Consider the following 24,381-nt stretch of genomic DNA (forward strand, 5'->3'; position numbering starts at 1 on the left):
GCCAAATATAGCCTGTATCGTTGGAAAGAAAACCTGCGTTAAGAGGATGAGGGCGGCCTCATCACAGAAAATGGCTTTCCTAAAGCACTTTTACAGGAAAGCTTAGGCATTGATATAACAACACAAAGTTCTACTTTGGCCAAAGCAAAAATGAAAATGATGAATTACGTACCTAGATCATCAGCTCATTTTGCTGTGATTATTCTTTTCTTGTATATTCTGAGCTGATTTTTGTGAGCCAAGACCATTAAGAAAAAAAAAAAAACTTAATTTTTCTTCCATCCCTCTGCCCTGGGCATTATCATCCATCATTTCTGGTCTAGTTCTTACCTCTCGCTCCAGGCTGCTCAGACATCTGGGCCTCTGATGAAATACATTGGCCAGGCTTCATCTCTGTAACTGTCAGTGCACACTGCTTGCCTCTGTACTGACTGTGTCCCCCTCTTACCACAGCAGCCTGTCTCTGTGGACTCAGGTAGGGTTCAACTGCTAAAACAACTCTAGCTTTTAATCCTCTTTCTTCCTTCCAAGTGCTTTGGGGCCTTTGTATGGCCTATTTCATCCGCTATTCCTCAGTCTCCTTATTTGTAAGATGGAACAATTATGAGGCTTATGATCTAACTTGAAGTTTAAATGGAAAAAAAATGTGCATAGAGTGCATAGGACACTCACCGCTGGCATGTGGAGAGCACTCAATAAATGATAAATATTAATAAATATTATTGTTAACATTAGTATTTCTTATTCCTTCCAAGAAAGTAGGCACTTAAAGGAAAGAACCCTACTTTGGCTCCCAGGAAAATACTTGTGCATTTTAGAGAGGAGAAAGAGCCTCAGCCTTGATCATAAAGACCATATTGTGGCAACTAATGGTAGAAATGCCAAGGCAGGCAAGACAACAGATGTGTAGTGCTATTGTCCTGAGCAGTGGTAACATCTAGAAGCCTTCTCACTGGGAGTCAGGGGCAGACCTGTGCCGAACTAGGTTGTATAATCCTTCTAGGAATATGGGACCATTTAACCTAGATTGTTTGAGGTAAGTTTTATTTCCCTGAGCCTTGGTTTTACCAGCAAGAAAATGGGATACAATTCTCCTCACTTGATTCCCAGAGCGAAAAAAAATGAGACCTGTCACAAATGTGTGGGCCAGTAATAGGGACCATCATGGAGCTGCAGCTAGTTATGACCCAAGTAAAAGCTGAGTTTCTATGACAGTGCCCCACACAGGGTGAGGCATGCATTTCTCCTTCTCAAAGCCAGCTCTTTGTCTGTGGACATCTTCTTGAATGGATGGAAGCCCCAAAGAAGAGACCATGTGTTCCCTTACCTGAGAAGAAGAATTAATTCTCCTTTCGGTAATTCCATTTCAGTTCTATAAATGGTCTGTCATAGTAACAATTGTTCCTCATTGCTTTTTTAAGAGTCTGCACTCTTAGCAGCAGCTGTGAAAGACAATTGCATTTTTTGCCTAAAAGACCTAATTTCAACATTTAGCTTTCCCAAAGAGCTCGACCTGCCATCTGTAACATCTGAAATTGTCCCCTTCTTGCAGGTCAATGTCCTCTTCTTTATGGCACAAGCTGGTTGTTAAGAGCAGACCCTAGTAAGGCCGCTGACAGTGACAAGGGAGCAAAGGGCCTAATGCAGTGTGCAGCTATGTTTGTGATGCTGACACAACACCGCTTTCCAATGTGTAATATATCTACAGAGGTAACATATATGCTTGGGAGGAATGAATTCAGTGTTGTTTAAAGTGCAAGAGAAAATGCTCTAAGATAGACACAGGTGAATGAAGGAAACGAACGGCTCCCAGGTCACTTTGAGAAATAAAAATCAAAGACCTCCTTTCTCCTCACTCCCTGGCCTTGCTAGTCCACCTAAAATTGGCTGATCTGCAGAATAATTCAAAGGCAGAATCCAACTGTCCAACTTCCAGTGAAATTTACAGCTCCCTACTCCCAGACAAGTCATCCTTGAATAGCACAAGGACAGGGGCTTAGAAAAACTCAACCTGTTTTTCTAATATCCTATTTTAATTTTAATACATTGTCCAATGCAGTACAATTAAAGGTACCCATCTGATTGTTCTGAAGATTAATGTGCAGGAATATATATGTCACTGGTACATTGAACATTTTAAATAAATGCTCTCTGGTTTTATTAGTATGTAGTTATTATTTATTTTCTTTTACATCCCCACCACTGGGCTAAGCATTTTCTGTAACAGTAACACTACCTAAAATGTATCTGCCAATCAGCATTTGAACTTTTGTAATACATATTCAACTATGTGGGAAGAATTCAATTAGAATTCCTGGTGACCAAAGGAAGTAGGAGTTATTCTATTTTACCGATGAGGAAACTGAGGCTCAGAAAAACTAAATAATTTGACTAAAGCCGAGTCAGAACTCATTCCCATGTATGTTTCCTATCCAACAAAAAGGCACTGGCTTAGTGGATGCCCTGTTCTTATTGGTGGATTTTGGAATGGTCTGAGCTCACCTGGATAGAGTGCGGTGTTCTTAAGATGGAAAGGTCTGCATGTTGTGTGGGCAGCAGGGAAGGACTGGCACCTCAGAGCCAACGAATGGTGCAGAATGGCTGAGTTTAGTGCCAGGGCACTGAATTTAGTATGCAGTGACTTTGTAGAACCAACCTCCTCTTGGGCAGCGTAGTGGGGTAGGAGCTTGAGCCGCTGCTTGTCTCACCATGATGCCAGATCCATTGACCACTTCTCTGTGGCCTTTGGCATGATTCATTACTCCTTCTTTTCTTGGAATTCTTCCACTCTTGTCTCAAGAATACCTTCTACCTTAATTTCCTACCTACAACACTGGCCACTCCTCTGTTCCTTTTGCAAGATCTTCCTGCTCTTTTTGTTCTCTGGAAGAGACTTAGGACTTTCTGTATACATTCAACATCATGATTTTAATGTCAGTTAAACACAGATGACTCTCAGATTCATCTTCAGACTTAACTCTTCCCTAACCTTGGAAGTGTCTAAATCATTTAGGTATATGGGTCAGAAACATGGGAGGGCTGAACTGCATTGGTGTTGCTCAAGGTTCATTCAAGGTGTTGGCCAGGGATGCAGTCATTTGAAGGCTGGTCTTGGGCTGGAGGATCCATTTCCAGGATGGCTCACACTCTTGTTGGCTGAAGGCTTCAGTTTCTGGCTAGCTCCTGGCAGGAGGCCTCAGTTCCTTGCCTCATGGATCTCTCTGTAAGATTCTTGAGGACCCTCATGACATAGAGACTAGAGAGAGCCAGAGCAAAGATACTGCACTCCTGTTTTTACTTAGCAAAAAAAGAGACTGTTACTTCTGCTGTATTTTTTATCACTCATATCAACCCTGATCACTGTGGGAGGAAACCACACAAGAGTATGAATATTGAGAGACAGGGAACATTGGGAGCCACCGTATAGGCCAATGCTGATTACACATCCCACAGGCCCGTTCCTCCCTGTAGATCCCTCATCTCATTAAAGGCCCCATTGCTATCCTGGCATCATCTTTGATTCCCTTCTCTCAAATTGTGATCCAACCCATCAGTAAATCCTGTCCCCTATCTTCTGGCCTTAGCCTGGATCCCCTCCTTTCTCACCCCATCTACAGAAAACCAACATAAGCACTGTCTGCATTGACTGAAGTAAGCACACTGCTGTTTCCACTTATTTCGTCTCCTGCTTCCAAAGTCTCTTCTCCAGAAGCCAGAATTATGCTGACCTGCCATACTCTTCTCTGCCTGGCACCCTCCAGTGGCTCCCACCTCACTTAGAGGGGAAGCCAGAGTGCATGCTAAGGTGTCCATGATGTGGCCCCTGGCTGTACTCTGTCCAATATCTGAGCCTCCCCACCCCTTCTCTTCTAGGAGGTCCTCCTTGCTATCCCTCTGCCTTGTTGTTCAGCTTATTCCCTCAGGGCAGCAGGTTTCTGCCCTCCTGGTGCCCCTCAGGCACGTGGAGATCAGTCTATCCCAGACGGTTCCCATTGCACTCAGCTCCCTCACCCTACTTCATGTTTCTTTGCTTCACTTAGGACTGGAGCAGATACCGTGTATTTGTTGGTTTTCTTGTCTGTCATCTGTCTCCTCTTCTAGAATATGGACTACAGGAGGGCAGAGGTACCATCTATTTTGATTTTTGGTGGCCCCTTCCCCAGCACCTGAAAAGGTGACCAGCACATAGTAGTTGTTCAAGTAGTAACTTGTGGGAGTCAGTGAATTAATTCATCATTGAGAACAGTCACTTCATCCAGAACAGTGCTGTCCAGAGAACCGTTCTGAAGTGGTGGGAATATTCTGTATGAGTGCTGTTTGGGGCAAACAAATGGCTGCTGGCTGCTTAAAATCTGACTACGATGATGGAGGAATTGAATTTTTAACTTTAATTTTATTTTTATTGACTTTATATGACTATATGTGACCAGTAATTTATACCAGAGCCAGATCCTCAGGGTAGATGGAAAGAATAGAGTACCAAGTTGATGTCATTTCAGTGGAAATTCCATAGTTCCCAGCAGAAAGAGGATTCTTAAAGCCCTGTGTTACAAAGGAGCCTGAGGCCTAATCAGCCTTTTTTGGGGTACCATCTTTGCAGCCAGCATTGTTCTGCTAAATCATACAACAGAGAGAGCACTCAATAGAGCTTTCTGGACTGAACAAGGAAGTGAACATGGTGTGATGTGACAGTACGGATTGTCCCTGACCTCTGTCATTCCAAGGGTTTCCAAAGCTCATGCTTGATCCTTTGCAGGACATGACTTGTGGCAGCTACACCTAGAATCATATAAGAATGCTCCTGTCACCAGCATCCTGTGTCCCCTGTCTATCTGTCCCCCTATTTCTCTGCTGTATTCCTTCAGTCCCAGCTTCAAAACCAGCTTGGAATGTTTTTTGCTGGTATCCCTTTGAGGGTGTCTTTTTCACAGACATACACACACACTTACAAATTTTGGTTACTCTTGATTAGATTTATCCTTATTTGATGAGAATATTACATTTGTTTACTTTATAATTCACACTGAAGCAAAGGCCACTTACTTATCACTGAGAGCCATATGTAGAGATACAAGTACGATTTTATGTATGTGGGTAATCCACACCACCTTCAAGTATGAGAGTTCAGATGCAAGGGAAAAGGCCTTCTACTCCTGCTATTTCTCCTCCTCATGCTGTCTAAACACTGATGTTATTTAATGAAGAATGGGATCTTAATTTTCCGAGTAAGAAAATAAAGCTTATATGCACCTTGGATAAAGTCCACTGAATCAGAACTCACCCATGGTACACATGGGTGAAAGGCTCTTCCCAGCAGTGGCCAATGGTGTAGGTGCCCCACCACAGCCCTCTGCTCACTTGTTGCTGATTGTCGTTCACCAGGTGGAGGTTTCAGATTCAAATCCAGTCTGTCAATATTCTCCAACCATGTCTGTCTTCCCAGGTGGACTATGATCGAGCACAGATGGTCCTAAGTCCTCCACTGTCTGGGTCTGACACCTATCCCAGGGGCCCCTCCAAACTACCTCAAAGTCAAAGCAAAGCGGGATATTCTTCAAGCAGCCACCAGTACCCTTCTGGGTACCACAAAGCCAGTCTGTACCACCACCCTTCCCTGCAGACCAGTTCACGGTACATCCCCACTGCCTCCCACCTGAGCTCCCTTAGCATCTCACCCAGCACCTACCCTCCACCCAGCTGGGGCTCCTCCTCAGACCAGCAGCCCTCCAGGGTGTCACATGAACAGTTTCGGGCTGCCCTACAGCTGGTGGTCAGCCCAGGAGACCCAAGGGAATACTTGGATGACTTCATCAAAATTGGAGAAGGATCAACAGGCATCGTGTGTATTGCAACTGAGAAACACACAGGGAAACAGGTGGCAGTGAAGAAAATGGACCTCCGAAAGCAACAGAGGAGAGAACTGCTTTTCAATGAGGTATGTGGTGGGATGGCATCATCTTTTCTCTCCAGCATCGTTGTTTTCCTTTTCAGAAATAGTACATGTACATTTTAGGACATTAGAAAGACTCTGAAAATATAAAGACAAACCTGGCACCCTCTGTAGTCTTTCCTTGTAGTCTTGTTTTATATATTTACTATTCTATTAGTACTTTGTCACACTGTGCCAAGTTTTAGTCCTCTGTGACCTTATGATACAGCAATCCTATGAAGCAGAAAGGTGATTAGCAAGAAGTAAACCTACTCTCAGATGGTTTGAATGACTTGCCCAAGATCATACAGCAAATTGACTGCAGAGCTGGGCTTTGGATCCCCATCCAGCAGATTCCAAATCTCATGCTACACAGCCTGTCTATGTGGATTATCATCATCCCCCAGTATCTGCAGAAGATTGGTTTCAGGACCCTGTGCTGGTTCCAAAATCTTCTTCTTCTTCTTCTTTTTTTTTTTTTGTACCGGGATCAAACTCGGGACCTTGGGCTTATAAGATAGGAGGCAGAGCCACTGAGCTAAATCCCTGGCCCTTCTCACATTTTTTATATAAAATGGAATTTTTGCACATCCTCCTTTATACTTTCAAATTATCTCTAGATTATTTATAATACCTAAAACAATGTAAATCCTATGTGGAGAGTTGTTATACCACATTGTTTAGGAACTGATGATGAGAAAAAGGTCTGTGACTATTTGGTACATTTTGTTTTATTTTGTTTTGTTTTTTGATACAGGATCTCTCTATATAGTTCCATCTGGTCTTGAACTCTCAGCAGTCCTTCTGCATCAGCCTCCCAAGTACTAGAATTTCAGGCACGTAGCACCACACCTGGCAGATGCATTTTTTTTAAAGAAACATTTTCTATCCATGGCTGGTTGAATCCATGGATATGGAATTCATGTTTACAGGTCTGGATAGGTACAATTTTCACACTGCTGTGATGTCATTTATACTCTTTGTGGCCAATTTTATTTTTTAACACAACAGAGATGAGCTTACCCATATACTGACCCTCACTATTGAGGAACTTTAAAATTTTCTTTCTTAACTATAAAAATAGTAACTTCTTCCTTAAAACAAGAAAATATTTCACAAAACACCACAAACAAGGAATGCCCTACATTAATAGTTTTATAATTTTTAAATTTCTCCTAACATATAATGTTAACAAACTAACACAAAATGAAAATTATTCAGCTTTTTTTAACTATATTTTAAAAACAATGTTTTTTTTTGTACCAGGGATCAAACTCAGGATCTTGTGCTTACGAGGCAGGCAGCGGAACCACTGAGCTAAATCCCCAGCCCTTAAAAGCATAATTCTAGTGGCCTCATAATCATCTATCACATATAATTAAATAAGTCTCTGATTTTGTTTACCATTTGTGGCCTTTATCACTTTGCATTGAATGTTGTTATGAATAATGTTTTGGCCTCATATCTAATAAATTCCTTAGATTTGAAGGAGTGGAATGAACAGATCAAATTTACATAAATGGAATTTTTAAGAGAAGTGATATGATATGTAATGTCCACATTTAGATACTCACTAATAGTCCTCTTTTACCTTGACAAACATTATCAGATGCTATCATACTACCTCTATTAATGAGGTAAACGTGAATAAATCTTACTGTTTTAATGAACACTTTTATTACTGTATGTTTTAGGCCATTTTCATTTCTTCATCAAATCCTGTGTTCTTTGCACGGTGTCAGTCATGTTAGCAGAATTTGTCTTACCGGGGTCCTAAGATATTATGGAACGCTCCTGTATTTGTTGCACATTTGTTTCCATTTTCATGTGCGTCTTTTCAACTTATTGATAAGAACTCTGAAACCCACTGGAAAACAGGAGTAACTATATCATGAATCGCAGGCATTGTGCTATTAATATACCTTTAATAATTTTATAAGAGCATTGGAGAGACAGGTGTGTTTTTGTGGATAGGAAAGTGAAGCCCTAAAGCTCTCGAAATAGGATGTCAAGAGACCAGTCTCTACATCTTGGAGCTCCCCGAATGATGTACAGATGCTCGACCCCTTTGACTTTGCACTGTGAGCATGCTTATTCTCTTAAAGGTCCTTAGACACTCTGTGAATGCTCTCTGCTGTAATTCTGAACCATTCTTGGAGGCTTATGTGCAGCCCCCATGGACCTCACTATCTCCAGCTCGCATGGTGCTCATTTCTTAAGCATGCTCCCCATCTCACAGACTTCTCCAGGTGAGTGGGCTTCACAAGCATCTTCCCTATCTGCTATTTCTGGCTTCTGAAATTTATTCCCTTACCAAAACACCAAACTCTGAAAAAAGTAAATGGATGAAGCCACAGGGCAGCAATATCTGGACACTTTCTACAACAAGCAGGTTCAGGTTAGCCTTTGTTATGCCTACATCATATTTCTCTTTACCTTCCAAATATATTCTTTGTATTCAGACAAAACCTCCTTTAGATTCAACCCCTACCTTTTCCCAAGGATTTAAATTAGTTTCATGTGCCCTTATTTCTAATATCAATGTGCTTCATTCACTTCCGGGGCTCATACCTACTTACCAAGAGTAGATGACCCTTTGTTAGGCTAATCTACAGTGGAACGTGGACATTGCATTCAAAAGGAGATCTTCAGGGTCTCATCCCCCACAACAGTCAACTGAATGTCTTTGATTGCAAACCTTGCTCCTGTGTTCTGTATATTTTCATCCCCCCTCTCTTTCCAGTGTTTGGTTGATGAGCTATTTCACAACCCTACTAAATTGATTACTTTTATTCCTTCTAGCTACCCTTGTTGCCTTTTGTCTATATTAGATTCTTGAATACATCATTTTAGAATCAATACCTCTCAATCAATTATACTTATGTGTAAGTGTACCCACAAGACAACAGTCAAGTCTCACTATCACAAGTCAAAAAGTATCTTCCTCGTGTACACAGGTTGTGATCATGCGGGATTACCACCATGATAATGTGGTCGACATGTACAACAGCTACCTTGTTGGTGATGAACTTTGGGTGGTCATGGAGTTTCTAGAAGGTGGTGCCTTGACAGACATCGTGACTCATACCAGGTAAGTTCCTTTATTATCCATACAGACAATCCAAGATGCTTATTATTCTGATTATGATCTGGCCTCAGTGACTATCTTTACAAATGCTTCATAAATTGTAAGCACTTTGGAGTCGGGAAACACAGCTTTTTCATCTTGTATATGACAGAGTTTATAATAGCACGCATGTATAGTCTACTTGTCCAATTAATATTTATCCTGACCTCAGAAGATGACTCATATCCATTTACTTATTGATTATTTTATTATATTTTTATAATGCTGGTGATTAAAGCCAGATCTTAAGCTTGCTGAGCATGGGCTTTGTCACTGAACTACATCATACTCCCTTCTTTGATTTGAAATCGCAAGCTGCTAAGAATGAAGTTTCAGTGATAAGGACTAGAGCTTCCCATTCCCTGCATAGATGTCTGAAAGGGAGTTTCATTCTTTGAGTGAAAGTGACACTTCCACATTCTAATATCATCCCAGGTTCCTGGGGAAAGAAGAGGCAAGTAGAGGATCAAAGTTCAGTGTCAGAATAACCTCATCGGAGAGAGAGAAGTTCTTCAGTTGTGTTAATAACAGTTCTGCAGGTGTGAGGACGACTGAGGAGTTCATTTGCATCAATGACCCCAATGCTGCCAAGTAGCATCTCTTTCCTCAGACTTGTGGTGGGGCCCTGTCATCCTCACCACCAAGCCTTGTGCTCTGAAAATCACATCCTAAAGACTTCCTTTTGTGGCCTGTAGACTCTCCAGATATGGACTGGCATGGATTACTTATTTCCAGGACCCAAGAAAGTGGTCTCTCTTGAACATTACAAGGATGTTCTTAAACCTCTTATTCCTTAAATGTCATTTTCTCTCTAGAATGAATGAAGAGCAGATAGCTACCGTCTGTCTGTCAGTTCTGAGAGCCCTTTCCTACCTTCACAACCAAGGAGTGATTCACAGGGACATCAAGAGTGACTCCATCCTCCTCACTAGTGATGGCCGAGTAAGTTTACTTCCTCCCTTTCTTTGTCATGGGCATTGTTCTCTTAAGAATACTTTCTCATGGTTCTAATTTTTCTTAGTCACAAGTCACCCACTGTACTTCCCAGAAGACTTACAGAAAGGAAATTGCCTTCCCATCCTCTGTATCATCCTGTTAGAATTACCTGTGACCTGAATTTGACAGATAATTTGCTTCTTTTACAGTGAAGGCAGGAAGTAATGGGAACTATAGAAATTTCTTTTCATTTTCTGCCACATTGCTATATTTGGAGCTACCTTTCCAGGCCTATGTCTACCTCTTCCTGCAAATGTGTATGTCTGCAGTATCCCCTAGAGTCCCTACAAGAGACAGATGACCACCTCCACATGGGTCATTTGAGGAGAGTTCATTAAAGGGATAATTTATAGAAGTATAGGCAGATGTGGTAAAAATCATAAGGAGCAGGGAAAAATAAGGAATGCAGTTCTGTAGAGCAACACTTCATACTTACCACCCCATGCCTGAACAGGTAAGGGGCAAATTGCTGTTGGAATCTGATGACAGAGATTGTCACTGTGCTCAGGGATGCCTGGCAGGACCTCTGATCTTCCATGTAAACCAGAACACTGAGAACCTGCAGGATGCAGCTGGAAATAAATACCTCAGCCTCCCCCTGCTCCTTGCTTCCTCATCTTAATGTTCCTCACCCGCTCAACCCAGTAGAATCCATAGGTGCAGTCAATACAGATTGGCTTCCAAGACTCAGAGAAAGAGAAACAAATCTGAAAGGACAAGCAGCAAATATTCATTACCAAGCACATCTCTAGTACCAGAATTCTGTCCTTCTCATCAGTGCAACTTGTGCAAGGAATTTTGTTTGCTAAAATAAGTCACACCACATGACCAAGCCCACATTCTAAGGATGGGGAATGGACTTTACCTCTTTGTGGAAGAAAAGGCGGTCCTTCACAAAGAGATGTAGATAAAGAGAATAATTTGTGACCACTGTTGTATCATCATCTATAGAGCAAGGGAAGTCTGGGAAAGGCCAGGAACCCTCCCTGGCCTGACTCAGAAAGCTCCTAGGCGAGGTCCCACAGCCTCAGAATATAATTTTCACAGAACTGATCCAAGAATCAGCTCCAAGAACTGGTACTTTCAGAAAAAAAAAAAAAAACCAACAAAAAAAAACAAAGCAAGACAATTTCTCACCGAGCTCTCTTTCCTCTGTGTTTTGAAATTGATGGTGCAGTCTTCCTTGCTAGGAGTACATATCTGATGTCAAACTCAGACAGAGGACTAAAACAAGATGTCAAGTCATTTAAAAATCTTCCCTCCCCTCATTGTCATTCCATTGTCATTCTCCAGGGCAGAACTTTTGTCTCAAACATCTCCTCCCTGTCTGTGCGTTTGGCAAAGAGCTTACAAGCACAGGCACATTGTTAGGGACTTTAGTCCCTGTGGTTGGTTCACACATTTGTCCCATAAATATCTGGAATGTCTGCTATGTGCTAGGGACAGATATACAACCTAAGGTTAAACACAGCACAAATCACTGCTTTGATTAAACTTTGGGGGTGGGGATATGATAATAAACAAATAGATAAGCAGATAAAATAATCACCAGACAAGTGGTAGTAAGTATTAGGGTTTCTGTATTTAATTTAAGCAGAGTACTAAGAATGGAGTGTGACAAGTCTGGAGCTCAAGTACAGGGGCCAGTCAGAGAACATGGCTCTGATGTGGTGTCATTACAGGAGAATCTTGGAAGGGATTGGGCCCTGTGACTATCAGACAAGAGAGTTCCAGGGAGAGGAAATAGCATGTTGAGTGGATCTTTGTCTCTTGGCTGTGTTACCCAAGGTTTGCTGCGTTCGTGTCAGAACTGTGTACCGTATTGATTCCAGTGGCTTTCTGCAGTTTCTATAGAGAAGGGAAACTTTTTTATATAAAGAGTATATATAGAATGTGCCTACTCCAGGGCCAGGGATTTAGCTCAGTGGTGCTGCACCTGCCTGGCAAGCACAAGGTCCTGAATTTGATCCCCAGCATGCGAGAGAGAGAGAGAGAGAGAGAGAGAGAGAGGGAGAGAGGGAGAGAGGGAGAGAGAGAGAGAGAGGGAGAGAATGTCCTTACTCCAGAAAAGACTAAGAGTATTTATTTATTAGAGCATAGCAGTATGTAGTGGAGAGGATTTGTCAATTATCTGTTACTGTTATAACAAAGCCTCTTAACATGTAAGCTGTTAAATCAAGGGTCATTTTAGTATTTACCTTTGAAGGTTGCTTAGGCTGAGAAGCTTGCAGTGAGATGAAGCCTGGGGTTGAGTCACCAACAAGTCTTCACCTCCCACATGTAACTAGAAGGTCACCCGGAGGTGTCAGCCAGAAAGCCTGAAGTGGGGCCGCTCTATGGAGGTTGAGTTTCTTTGTGGCTTGGTGGCTGAATCCGAAGAAAATTAAGTGCAATAGCATTTTTATGACTAAGCTTTGAGATTAAATAGTGTCGCCTCACCATAGTCAACAGTCCTTCCAGATTCAGATTCAGTGGGAAGAAGCAGAGAATCCTTGTTAGTGGAAGGAGAACTACGCATAGTAGAAGAGCTCATGGGATAGCTGATATTATTAGCATTGCACACAAGAAGTACTGGGTTCTCTTCCTGTTGAGAGATGTTCGGCATCACTGACTTTAGAAAAATACAAATTAAAAGTTCAATGAGATATCATTACACACCTGTAAGAATGGCTAAAATGAATAACCATAAAAACACAACTCAATGTTGGTGGGAATGTAACTATCTGGAAGATAGTTTGGCCGTTCCTGTCAAAAGTAAGATATCAGTGCAGTATAAAAAGTTAAGAAAATGACAGTGAATTGCTCGGGCTTAAGTGAAAAAGAATGCTTTCTGATTTCTTCAAAGATGAGTAAGGAACTTATTTTATATTGACTAAGAGTAAATTATCCAATGATCATCTATGTCATACTAATATTTAATGAATCATTAATTTTGGGCAAGCAGGGGGAATGTAGTAGCTGAAGGTTTAAATCTCCTTGTAAAGTGGTTCAGGGATTAGTTATGTCATTTGTGTAAGACTTGAAGAATGACACCAGTGAGAAGGTAGATGCTCAGTCATCCTGTCTGCCCTTGTAATTAAGTGTTGAGCAGAATTATTACCATCGTTCCTCGGCCCCTCTTTACTGTGTCCCGGATTGTTACCTGGAAGCCAGTGTCTCTTCACCAGGGGAATTTGTCCCTTATATTCCATTGTCCCCACCTGGCTGTGTAATTGATTTGATATTTAGCATTGCTCCCCTCATCATTTAAAAATTTTTAATTTTAATTCGTATGTGTTTCCAGTACATAATTGCATTCATTATGGGGAGCTGGTACATGTACATAATACAACTTAATTATTTTTATTTCCCCTTTTCTTCCCCCCGCCATCTCATGGTTCTAACCTATCATCGTTTTAGCTTTCCAAAGCCTCTTGCATAACTAGAATTTTATAATTAGAAGATGATCTGAAGATTATCTCCCAAAAACTGTTTTTAAAGAGCGATTCAGCCACATGGAATAACTTGCTAAAATCCATTCTTCCCCAGTGGTCTCTTGAATACACCCGGATCTCCAGCAGTGCTCCCTTCCTGCAGAGAAAACATATTCCAATACAGAAAATACAATGAACTCAAGTTTTAGTTCCCCTTTAACACTGCTGTGCAGCCTTGAGCATGTTTTTCCCATTCTGTTTCCTACACATTGGCAAGGAGAGGATGGTGGGTGAGGTCTCTACACCATCTGGATTAGCCTCTCTGATGCCCTCCATCTGCTTTTGGAGTTAACATCTGACAAAGTGGTCTGAAGCACAGCTGAAGGCATTGTCTTTGGACTGGCCCCTTCTATTCCTGCTTCCAGGGCCATTGCTGTCCTTAAAGCAGAAGTTCTCACACACTAGACATCAGAATCCAGTTAGGAGTTTGGCAAGAAACAGATTCCTGGGCCCTACTCTCAGGGCTGCTGATGGGTCAGGTCAGGTGGTACCCAGGAACTTGCATTTCTAACATGTTCTCATGTGATGCTCAGGATACAAACAATAAATGCCATTGCTGTATAAGAAGCAACCCAGGAATCAGGCAAGAAAGCAGACATCTATTGCTTTGGCTCCATATCTGAAGCAAACACAGAAGTCACAGCTTATGCATTGCACAGAGCATGGTTTTTGAAATTCTATTTTTAAACCTGAAGTTATCTCATGAATACACTTCCTTTTTCCCATTCCTCCCACTCGACATCCTTTTCTGGAGTCCCTGATTCCTAGCTGGGACACATTAGGGGGTGGAGACATCTTGGGTTTAAATAGCAGCTTTCGCTGAGCTCCAAACTCCAGGTCCTTCTCTGGTTCTTGTGTGATGAGGCACATCTTCTCCTACAGGGTAAACAGTGCACTAACTGCACTTCTCTCAGGCCAACTGCATCAGTGAGACAGAGTGGCTTCCCAAGCAACTGAGTTATGCAATCTATCTAAAATAAGGCTCAGTTCAGAGACTGTGTGATTTGCTGTAAGATCTGCCTACAGAGCTTTATTATGCTCATTACTTGAGTTCTGATTATCTCCTTGCAGGTTTATTTGGACAAATGTTGTGTGCAATTATGCTGTTTTAGAAAATTGTCTCTTTTCTGTACTTGAATGAATAAAAAAATCATACAAAAGCACTTATACTCGTACAACAGAAGAACAGACCTAACTTCTAAGTGTCTAGTTTCAATTTCTTCTCTTACATTTTGTCAAGGAGATAATTATTACTATGCTTGATTTTGAGGTTTTTCTTTTTAATGTCAGCAAGTAGAAAGCTATACTAAAGATTCTGATTTTAAAAGCTGCCGATACTAAAATGCAGGTATATTCACTCCCTTACTTGTTCAGATTTCTTAAATTTATAGGCAAATAAAATTTATCAGTGTGAATGCTGTCCCTCTCTCATTTGCATAGTAGGCTTGCTAATTTACTCACAGCTTAACTTTGGAAACACACACACACACACACACACACACACACACACACACACAAACACTATAGTTCCCTGAAACCAACACAGACTTCTTCACAAAGCTCTACAGGCTAGTTTCTTTTGAAACTTCTTTATTTTAATTCAACCCATCAAATGTAGGCTGTTTGAATAATTTAAGTATAATCTTTCAAAGTTCAACTGCATTATTTTAAGGCTTAGCTGATAGCTGTAAAACTCTGTCAAGTTTATTTAGCACGGACTCCCTCCTCTTACCTTCCACTCCTTACTGTGGCCTCTTACAGGAGGACAGGAAAGTGTGGCACATAGGACTTCAGGGTGGAGCAGACACACTCACCTTGCAGTTCCTCTATGGTCCTGGCTTGGGTTATGTACTCTCCTGCTAGCTTGTCCATCCAAGGCTGAGCTATTCAGGAGGGGATCTCTGCAGTATTTTACAGATCTGGTCTCTTGACTAAAGCATTCAAAACTGTCTTCTTAGCTGACTTCACACCTCACCCATGGGCTTGTGTCAGGTACATCCTTAATCCCCTCATAAAATTTGGAGGAATGTCTGGATCCCCTGCACATCACACATAAACAATCAGACCCGCCTCCAGCTACTTCTACCCACACTCCTGTGCTCTCACTCAGTGGTATGCGCAGTGGACAGGGATTAAGCTGATGTTCAAGTTTGTCTTCACTCACATCTCAACACCCATTGTTTAAATATTGTAATATTTTCAGTTTGGTTGGTTACTAACCACTGTGTCAAGTCCTTAGAGTATCCTCCACCTCCTTCCTTCAGTAAAATGCTGATCCTAAATGTGAGATAATGAAAAGATGGAAATAAAGTTTTTGTAGATGAGGAGGGGAGGAGGGGGGGAGGGGAGGGGGGGGGGTAAGGGGAAAAAATGAGAATCAAGACCTGTCATGTAGCGGTACAAGATCCCACCAATGAATGTAACTGTACTGTATCCCTAAAATGTACCAATAAACTCAATTAAAGCTGAAAAACAATGATGATCCTCTCCAGAGCACCCCTGGGATTCTGTTTAACTCTGTCTAGATTCTGATTGATCTGTTAATTTGGTTGTTAACTATTTTGAATATTGCCCCTGATTACAGACATATATGGACCTTTTTCTCTCCTCTGTTTGTATGAGAACATGGACTACAGGTATTTCTGAAGTTCATCAGGGTAGGAGGAACTGAGATGTAACAAGGAACACGGGATCTCACATAATCAATATCACATCTCTCTTTCCCATTCTGCATATAACCCCAGGCTAAAAGGGACGGGCTGCAGGATTTTCATGTCCCTCCACAATAGATTTCTTTTATAACTGTGTAGTAAGAATTATGAGCTATCATTGCCATTGGTCCTTCTTCACGAACATGGGAATTTTTGCAATCTAAGTCCTCTGGAATTGATTCTTTATTTACCAATGCAATTGAGAAAATCATCTCTCCCCATCAGAGTCTCTTTAGCTTTCCATGGTAAATAATCCAGCCTCTCCCTACGCCAAATCATAAACATACGTTGATAATTTCCAAAATTACGTATCCAATTTCATCTGCATTCCAAATTTGAGTCTATACATCATTTTCAACCTGTCAGTGATGGTTTCAGAAAGAGTACTGATGTGTTTTTTATTACATGAGCTACTGTGATGTATGTGTCTCAATATAAAACAAAACCAAGTTAATGGTGCATGTTTGGTGAACGTATACTGTTCCACCAGCTCTTAAGGATTCAAAATCAAAAATCCATTGTGGCCCTGAGCAATGTCATCTTTAGCCAAAGGGACACAATCAACACCAGGAAACCCTTTCAAGATTAAGTACATACTAATTCTCTTTATTTGGAGAGGAGAAAGCTCAGTATCAGCTTCTGAGAAAAGTTACAGAGTAACTGAGATGTACATAAGATTCTGAGTTGTACATAAGGATTTGAAGGAAGAAGCAAACAACAACAACAAAAAACCTCAGAGAGTTGAAAACAGACTATAGGATGACTAGCTGTTTCTGGCTTGCATGGAACTCTACAGGATTTAGTACTGGAAATCCCACATTCCAGGAACCCTTTTGGTCCCTAGATGATATCATTGTGTGCAGAAAGGAGTGAGATTTGATATGTGGAAAGGCACCAAATTAAGGTGAGCCTTAAAGGCCATACAGATGAATCTACCTGTGCTCAAGGCAGTGGTAGAAAGATGGGGCCCTAACATACTGAGAAAGCTTCTGTTATGACATTGAAGTGAAGAGATGAAACCTTACTCAAACAAATGCCCCTCAGTCTTAATTCACACCATCACGAAATGCTCCTTCCTCTCCTTTTTCTTAGACCAACTGTAGTGTGCATGTTGGAGGTGAAATGTATACCCGACAGTCTGTGGATAGGGAGGAATCTGATTTCAGTAGGGCCGGAGTGGGGCCTGAGATTCTGCAAGTCTGATGGCTGTCAGGCAATAGTACTGTTGCAACTTACAGGGATTCTTAAAGTAGCTAGACACCTTCTATCCCACTGGAAACTCCAGTCACCAGTTACTCTCCCCTCATCCATCTGTAGCATCTACCACTCCATTATCTCCCTTCTTTTACCTGGGGACTTAGCTTTTCCTTTCAGAATGATAGTTAAATTCCTAAATCCTGGCTCTTTTATTCATTAGCCCTGAATCCTTTGCAAGTGGTTTAACCACTTTGTGCCTTGGCTTCCTTATCTATGAAATGGGGATAATAACTTTTCCTACCTCATTAGTATCTTGTTAGCAGTTAAATGGGATACATATGTAAAGTGCTTAGCAGGCATGGAGTAAGATTTAAGTGAGGTTTATCTAGGGAATATTAGGGATACACTAAAGAACATACTAGGATTACATTACAAACTACCACAAACTGAGTGTATTTGTATTATCTTTTAATGGAATTTATTCTCTCAGTGCAGGAGGTTGGAACTTCAAAATCAAGATGCTGGTGACAGGTTGGTTATCTCTGGAAGCGTTGAGAGAGAATATGTTATGTTCCTTTCTCCGAGTTTCTGGAAGTTATCAGCAATCCTTGGTGTTCCTTAGCTTGTGGCTAGAACACTCCAATCCCTTCCTCTCCTGCAAATGATCTTTCCTATGTGTCTCCTCTTTTTCTTTGAAGCACACCAGTCATTTCAGCATCTTCCCCAATCAAGAATGATCTTGCCTTAATAAATTAGAGTCAGGTGTCACAACGTGATGGAATACACTCTGAGAAAGGCAACCTTAGGCAATTTCTTCACTGTGCAAATATTACAAGATAAGATTCTTGTGATGTCACTAGGTAATGAGTGTAATTTTATAAGACTACCATTCCATATGCAGCCTACTATTGAGCAAAATGTCTTTATGCAGCACATGACTGCATATCTGCAAAATTCTAAATTTCTGAATAAAATCACATTCTGCAGTTGAGATGCATATGAATTTTGGGAGCCCTACCCAACCCACTGTATAGAGTAATAATTATTTTCATTATTATTATTTTGCCATATTTGTAGCTATAAGATTTATTCTTTATCTATACTAAGATACTTATAATTTCTTGCAAAGTAGTCTTACTGAGGCTTGCCTCACTTCTTACTTGGAATTTTCTCTCACCTTAATAATGAACCTATGGGTAACCAGCAGTGTCCTCATCACCGAATAGAATAGCAACAAAGTGCTGATCTGATTTTATCTCCCTGTTGTTTCATAGATAAGAACCTTCCCCACCTTTGCACTCTCAAATCGTTCTCCAAGGCTCCTCCTCTGCTTTCTTACTGTATGTCTCTTTCATCTCCAAAACTGGTTCAATTTCCGTTGGACAACATCCTCTGAATTTCATTTTTGGTCTTCTTTTCCCATACTATGGCTCTGCAAGAGTGACTACAAGAGTGTAGGTAGTGACCTACACTCCAAGGCTCCTTGAAACTAGGTCCGTGGTAGTGGTCTCCGGTGGCATAAATGGGATAGAAGTCAGAGATACACATAGCATGCACTTGTCAATACTCATCACATGGTAAACCTAATGTATGTGCAGTTCACTTCCCCAAAATTGTAAACAAATGAATTCTAGCTAGTGCTAAATTAAGAGTGAAGTATACTGACATCAGCAATTTTGACATGCATCAAAAATAAGATGGATGCATATGTAAAATAAAACAAAAATTTAAAAATAAGACAGATGGATAGAAAGGTGAGTGGTTAAGCCTGCATAGTAAAACATTAACAATTATACAATCCACACAATGAGTAGAGGAATTTTCTTTGTACAGTTTTGTCAGCTTTGCTGTGTTCTGCAAGTTGTCATACTAACGAGCGAGGAGATATTGTCTCCTGGCCAGTCCTCTTTGCTGAACCCTGAACACAATAGCAATATCATCTTCAATGTCAGAGGCCTCTTTCATTTCGTATGATTGAGGCCCATCCATTTATTCAACAAACTTGATTTTGAGGACCTATTAGAGACCAAATACACAGTAGGTCCTAAAACTACAGAGATGGATTCTTTTTAAAACTCTGACCAAAAAGATTTTGAGTAAGATAGAAGAAAGAATCAAGGATGGTTCTCGTGAAATCAATTTAGTGGCCAAGTTGATGTTGGTGCCATTAGCTAGAACAGGAGAGACAGGTGAGGTGTTAGATTTAGGAACAAAGAAAGCAATCTCAAATTTGATTGAAAGTACCCTTGGTCATCCATGTGGAAGAATATACTAGTTAGAATTTTAGTTGTGTTTTATTTTGATTTATTGTGCCATGATGTATTGTGTTATTTGCAGTGCTAGGGATCTAACCAAGTTCTTGTGCATGCCAGGCAAGCCCTGTTCTACTGAGCTAAACCTCCAGCTCAGAATTCATAAGAGGAAACGTAGCAAGAGTAGGTAAAAAGAGAGAAAGTGAGTTTTAAAACTAGAATGGTAGGGAATCTCAATATTTAAGATACGAGCAGCAAAGGAGAGCCAGAAAAAAAAAGTTGAGAGTGGAAGTACAGAAAGATATGAAATGTATCAGAGGGTTTGTACCTTAGAGACTGCACTTTTGATCTATAGAAAACTTTGACTTCAAATGGTCACTCTGAACCATTGTTAAGCAACGCCTGAGTCACTGTTTTTTTTTTTTTTAAATTTAGACTAACAAATCTAAGTAGCCCACTGACACTCTCTTCTAGAGGCCAAACACTGACTGCTGTGCAGCCCCACTTTACATGCCTGACAAGCAAGTATGGACTCTTAGTTTCTGTGCCCATGTTTTCACTTGTGTTGATGTTCACACTAGCACTTTTAATTGTCGTGGGCAAAGGAGCAAAACTAAAGGGGAAGGGGAGGAGACACTTAAAATGATAGATAAATAAAGGTCTTGCAATATTTCAAACACAGAAAAAAGAAGGGTTGCTTGAATCATCTTGGGGAACACAGAAATCTAAATGTGTTCAATTCAAAAGAACTTAATGGGCTGGGGATTTAGCTCAGCTGTACGGTGTCCTGCCTTGCAAGTGCAAGGACCTGAGTTCAATCCCGGGTACCAAAAAAACCAAAAACCAAAACAAAATAACTTGAAACTTTAGCAATTGGTACAAAATTCACACTGTGAACAGCTATTTACTTACACTGAAGCATCATCTGTTACATTCATTTAAAGTCATGGTTTTAAGATTCAACAAAAATATTGGTGTATTCAGTTATGTTTGATTTGAAGTTTTGCTATTATTGCTGTTGACCCATAATTTCATAAAAGATATAAGCAGCATGAGTTTAGACATCTGGAAATCAATCCTAGTGACCTATGAGAAGTTTTTCCATTAAAATAGATTTGTGTCTCTCCAGCGAAAGTGTCTTTCTCACAACCTGTTTTCTGATATTTCTGAAACCTGTTAATGAACTTGAATTTGAAACTGTCTGTATTTCTACGGCTATGTGTGTACTTCGAAAGCCTGATGGGCAGTATTTTCAAGACACTCATTGTTGCCTTCTTTTCCTTCTTAGATAAAGTTATCTGACTTTGGTTTCTGTGCTCAAGTTTCCAAAGAGGTGCCAAAGAGGAAATCACTGGTGGGCACCCCCTACTGGATGGCACCTGAGGTGATTTCTAGGTTGCCTTATGGGACAGAGGTAAGTGGTGTCAGCCATGGTGGAGAGTGGCTGGGCCTGGACAGTGAGAGCAGTGGATCTCAGACAGTCGGTGACCACAGATCAGGACAATGACTTTTGGCTCCATATTTTGACCTTTATCACTAACTTGCAGCAGAGCAGGTGGCAGCAGAAAGAATTCTGACAACCACTGAGGACATCAGCACAGTGTTCACCCAGTCCTTCTATTGCGGCATTGCCATGGATGCTGAGGTGAGTGGGAGACATTCAGACTCTCCTCCCACTCTCAGTGGCCACATAAAGCAAGGCAATGAGACTTGGGTGTAGCTAGAGATGTGCAGATGAACAAGGACTTTGCAGAGAAAGGGTAGGGGATCAGAGGAAGCACCACAAAACAAAGATAGTATTGAATAACCAGTAGTGTGTTCCTGTAGAAAAATAATCAGATGCTAATCTAACATATTCAGCAACATGGCAAAACTTCTCTTTCCCCTAGAAAGGAGAGAATCACTCATAAACTCTCAAAGGACCAGGCTGAGGACGTGAAATGTAGGAGCAGAGGATGTGGAGGAAAGTCCTCCTAGGGAGGAAACAGTGCACAATGGGCCACATTAACATAGAGGCCTCGGAGTTGGAGTTCATTGTGGCTAAGCATAGTATTTACAAATATTATGGTGCAAATGGTGATTCTGGAGGAGGAAAAAGCTGGAAAGAAGAGATGTGGGCCAGTGGGTGAATGATGTGCCTAAGTTAGGGCGGACTCTGCTCCTTCCCTTCTCTGTGTGACCTCAGATGAACCCTCAACTTCTTTTTCTCACTGTGGTCTCAGGAGATGAATTCTCAGTGAAGGTCACTGCAAAGGGTGTAACAGCAGTGCAGCGACCAGATAAGAGGCATAATGAGGCCATGACAGGAAGTAACTAGAATGGGAATTTATAGCATTGCTGTGGCTTCTCAGTGTCCTGCCATCACATTTTCTACACAGAAGAAATTACTTGTCATCTCTTCCTTTTCTTTTCTCCATTCTCTGAAAATGGTTTATATAAAGCAAGCTTTGTGCATGCTGCTTCAGAGTGATAAAACATAAGGAGAAAACTCCAAAGTAGGTGAAGAAAGAACTATTTTTAAAAATCAAATTAGTAAGAGGAATCAGGATATATTCTACATTGTGCAGTATAGCTCTTTGCGGTTTATGACTATGTTAAATAGTTTTTATGATTTAAATGCATCATTCTATTTTCATCACAGAAAAGTCTGGCTGTTTTTCATCTATGCTGATAGACAGTTAACTACAAAAGATAACAGGATAAAAATTAAAGTTCTACATCTCACAATGTTAAGATAATCGTTTATACCTAATTGGAAGAAACCTCACTGGAATGGTACTTAAACAGCAAACAAAAACGATTAGCAAAAACTCAGTAATTCAATAGTTCAGCCTGTTTTGTAAATATTGAAAGACTATAGATATCATATTGCTTTATGACTGAGTGTGAATCATTAGGTTTCCTTGGAAGCACCCAAGATTTCAGGGTATTCTCCCTGCCTGATATAACCAGTGGATATGTGCCTAACAGGTGGATATCTGGTCCCTTGGAATCATGGTGATAGAGATGATTGATGGTGAGCCCCCTTATTTCAATGAGCCTCCTCTCCAGGCGATGAGGAGGATCCGGGACAGTTTACCTCCAAGAGTGAAGGATCTACATAAGGTGAGAGTATTGCTATATCCAAAATATGTTGTATTGCTATATTCAAAACAGTTACTGGATCTTTCAGCCTCTCTGTGGTTTGAAAGATTGCCATATCACATCCGGTGGGTAACAGACCCTGGTGTAAGGGCACACAGATTTCAGAATTAGTTACTTAGTTTCCAATCTGTCCTTCTCTTCATTACCTGGACTACAGAGTCATCCTCTCTGACTTCAGAGTTCATTTGATAAATGAGGTATGATCATCTCCTCTCTCAAAGGCTACTTAGAAGAGTGATTCAGCTCAGCACTTAGTCAAGGAGTACTCCTTACCTCCTGGGGGCATGAATCACCAGGGATACTGCAGCACAGGACTCCAGATTAGGAGAGGGCATTGAGAGCTGGTGTAGCTTGGAGAGTGAAGGAAGCTCTTCCTGAAAGATCACCTGAGCTGGACCTGAATGGGAAGAAGGAAAAAGCCATGTAAAGATCCTCACAGAAGGAACCTCAAGCCCAAGGACCTAAAGCCCAGAAAGTAGAAGCCTCAAGTAGCTGCAGCAACATGAGCAAGAAGACAGGGTAGGTGGGCAGGGCCTGGATCATGGAAGGAGTGACAGGAAACTTAGTGTAGAAGGGGCTACATAGGGTCTTTCCTGATGTCCAAGATTTGCTTGTTAGAACCAAGCTCAGGAAAAAGTGATGGTAAGTCCAAAAATCATCACTTTTGGGGCTGTCACCGGGCCTGCAGGACTTGTTCAGAAAGGCCATTTTCATTGGATCCTTCTATAATTAATGATCCAGCCATACCTCCCCTCCCATTTTTTTCAAGACCATAATCAGGAACATGAGGCTGGCTTTTAGGGGAGATTAGTTTATAATGATAGTGTTTCCTCTTTTCTGTCCCCTATCTTAGGGAAGAGCCTCAGTTGAATTATTCATGTAGCTTGAGTGGGCCTGTGAAAAAGAAAAAAGGAAATTACTTGAACTGAATAGGAGATTGAAACATTTATTGGGTTTGATTAAGCTTAGATAATAAAGTGACTAAAGTGATATTATATGAAAATAATACCATACCAAATAGAAATGAATACTCATGCTCATCAAAGCCATATACAAGTCTGTCTTTAATCCTAATGGTAAAAACCTGGAAAGCATTCAACATTGTTTCCCAAATGGGTAAATAATGTGTGGTGTGATTGGACATGAATGCTACACAGCAAGGGTAAAAAGGAAACTTTTATCACACACAGCAGGACTGAATCTCATCGACACCATGTCAAGAGAAAGCAGCCAGACAAGGCAGAGTTCACAGAAGATGATTGTATTTCTACAAAGTAAAAGAGCAAGCAAAGCTGATTTATACTGTCAGAAGTCAGGGGAGTGGTGACCTTCTGCAGAGGGATGGGCATTGTCAGAGAGGGGACCAAAGGTGGCCTCCAAGTGTGATAGAAATATTTTAGATCTTGACAGGGGTGGAAAGTAAATATGTGTATGTAAAGATCCACTGATCCATTCACTTAATATGTATGCACATGAATGTAGTTAAGATAGAGTCAAAAATAATTTATAAGAAATTAAAGGGAAAGCCCTATATGTCAGACTTACAGAAGCT

At 40.9% G+C, this 24,381-nt stretch overlaps 1 protein-coding gene across 1 annotated transcript in view; it reads left to right on the forward strand.

The window, feature by feature from the left end:
* Positions 1-24,381, forward strand: part of Pak5 (p21 (RAC1) activated kinase 5) — a 36,262-nt gene that overhangs the window by 9,149 nt on the left and 2,732 nt on the right. Inside the window, exons 3-7 of the mRNA XM_010638013.2 lie at positions 5,444-5,935; positions 8,887-9,020; positions 9,872-9,998; positions 20,974-21,099; positions 22,656-22,790. Of these exons, the coding sequence (XP_010636315.1) occupies positions 5,444-5,935; positions 8,887-9,020; positions 9,872-9,998; positions 20,974-21,099; positions 22,656-22,790 (1,014 nt within the window). The remainder of the gene's footprint in view (positions 1-5,443; positions 5,936-8,886; positions 9,021-9,871; positions 9,999-20,973; positions 21,100-22,655; positions 22,791-24,381) is intronic.

Source organism: Fukomys damarensis, unplaced genomic scaffold (genome assembly GCF_012274545.1).
Source record: "Fukomys damarensis isolate Sample0158 unplaced genomic scaffold, DMR_v1.0_HiC HiC_scaffold_7, whole genome shotgun sequence".
Classification (NCBI taxonomy): domain Eukaryota; kingdom Metazoa; phylum Chordata; class Mammalia; order Rodentia; family Bathyergidae; genus Fukomys; species Fukomys damarensis.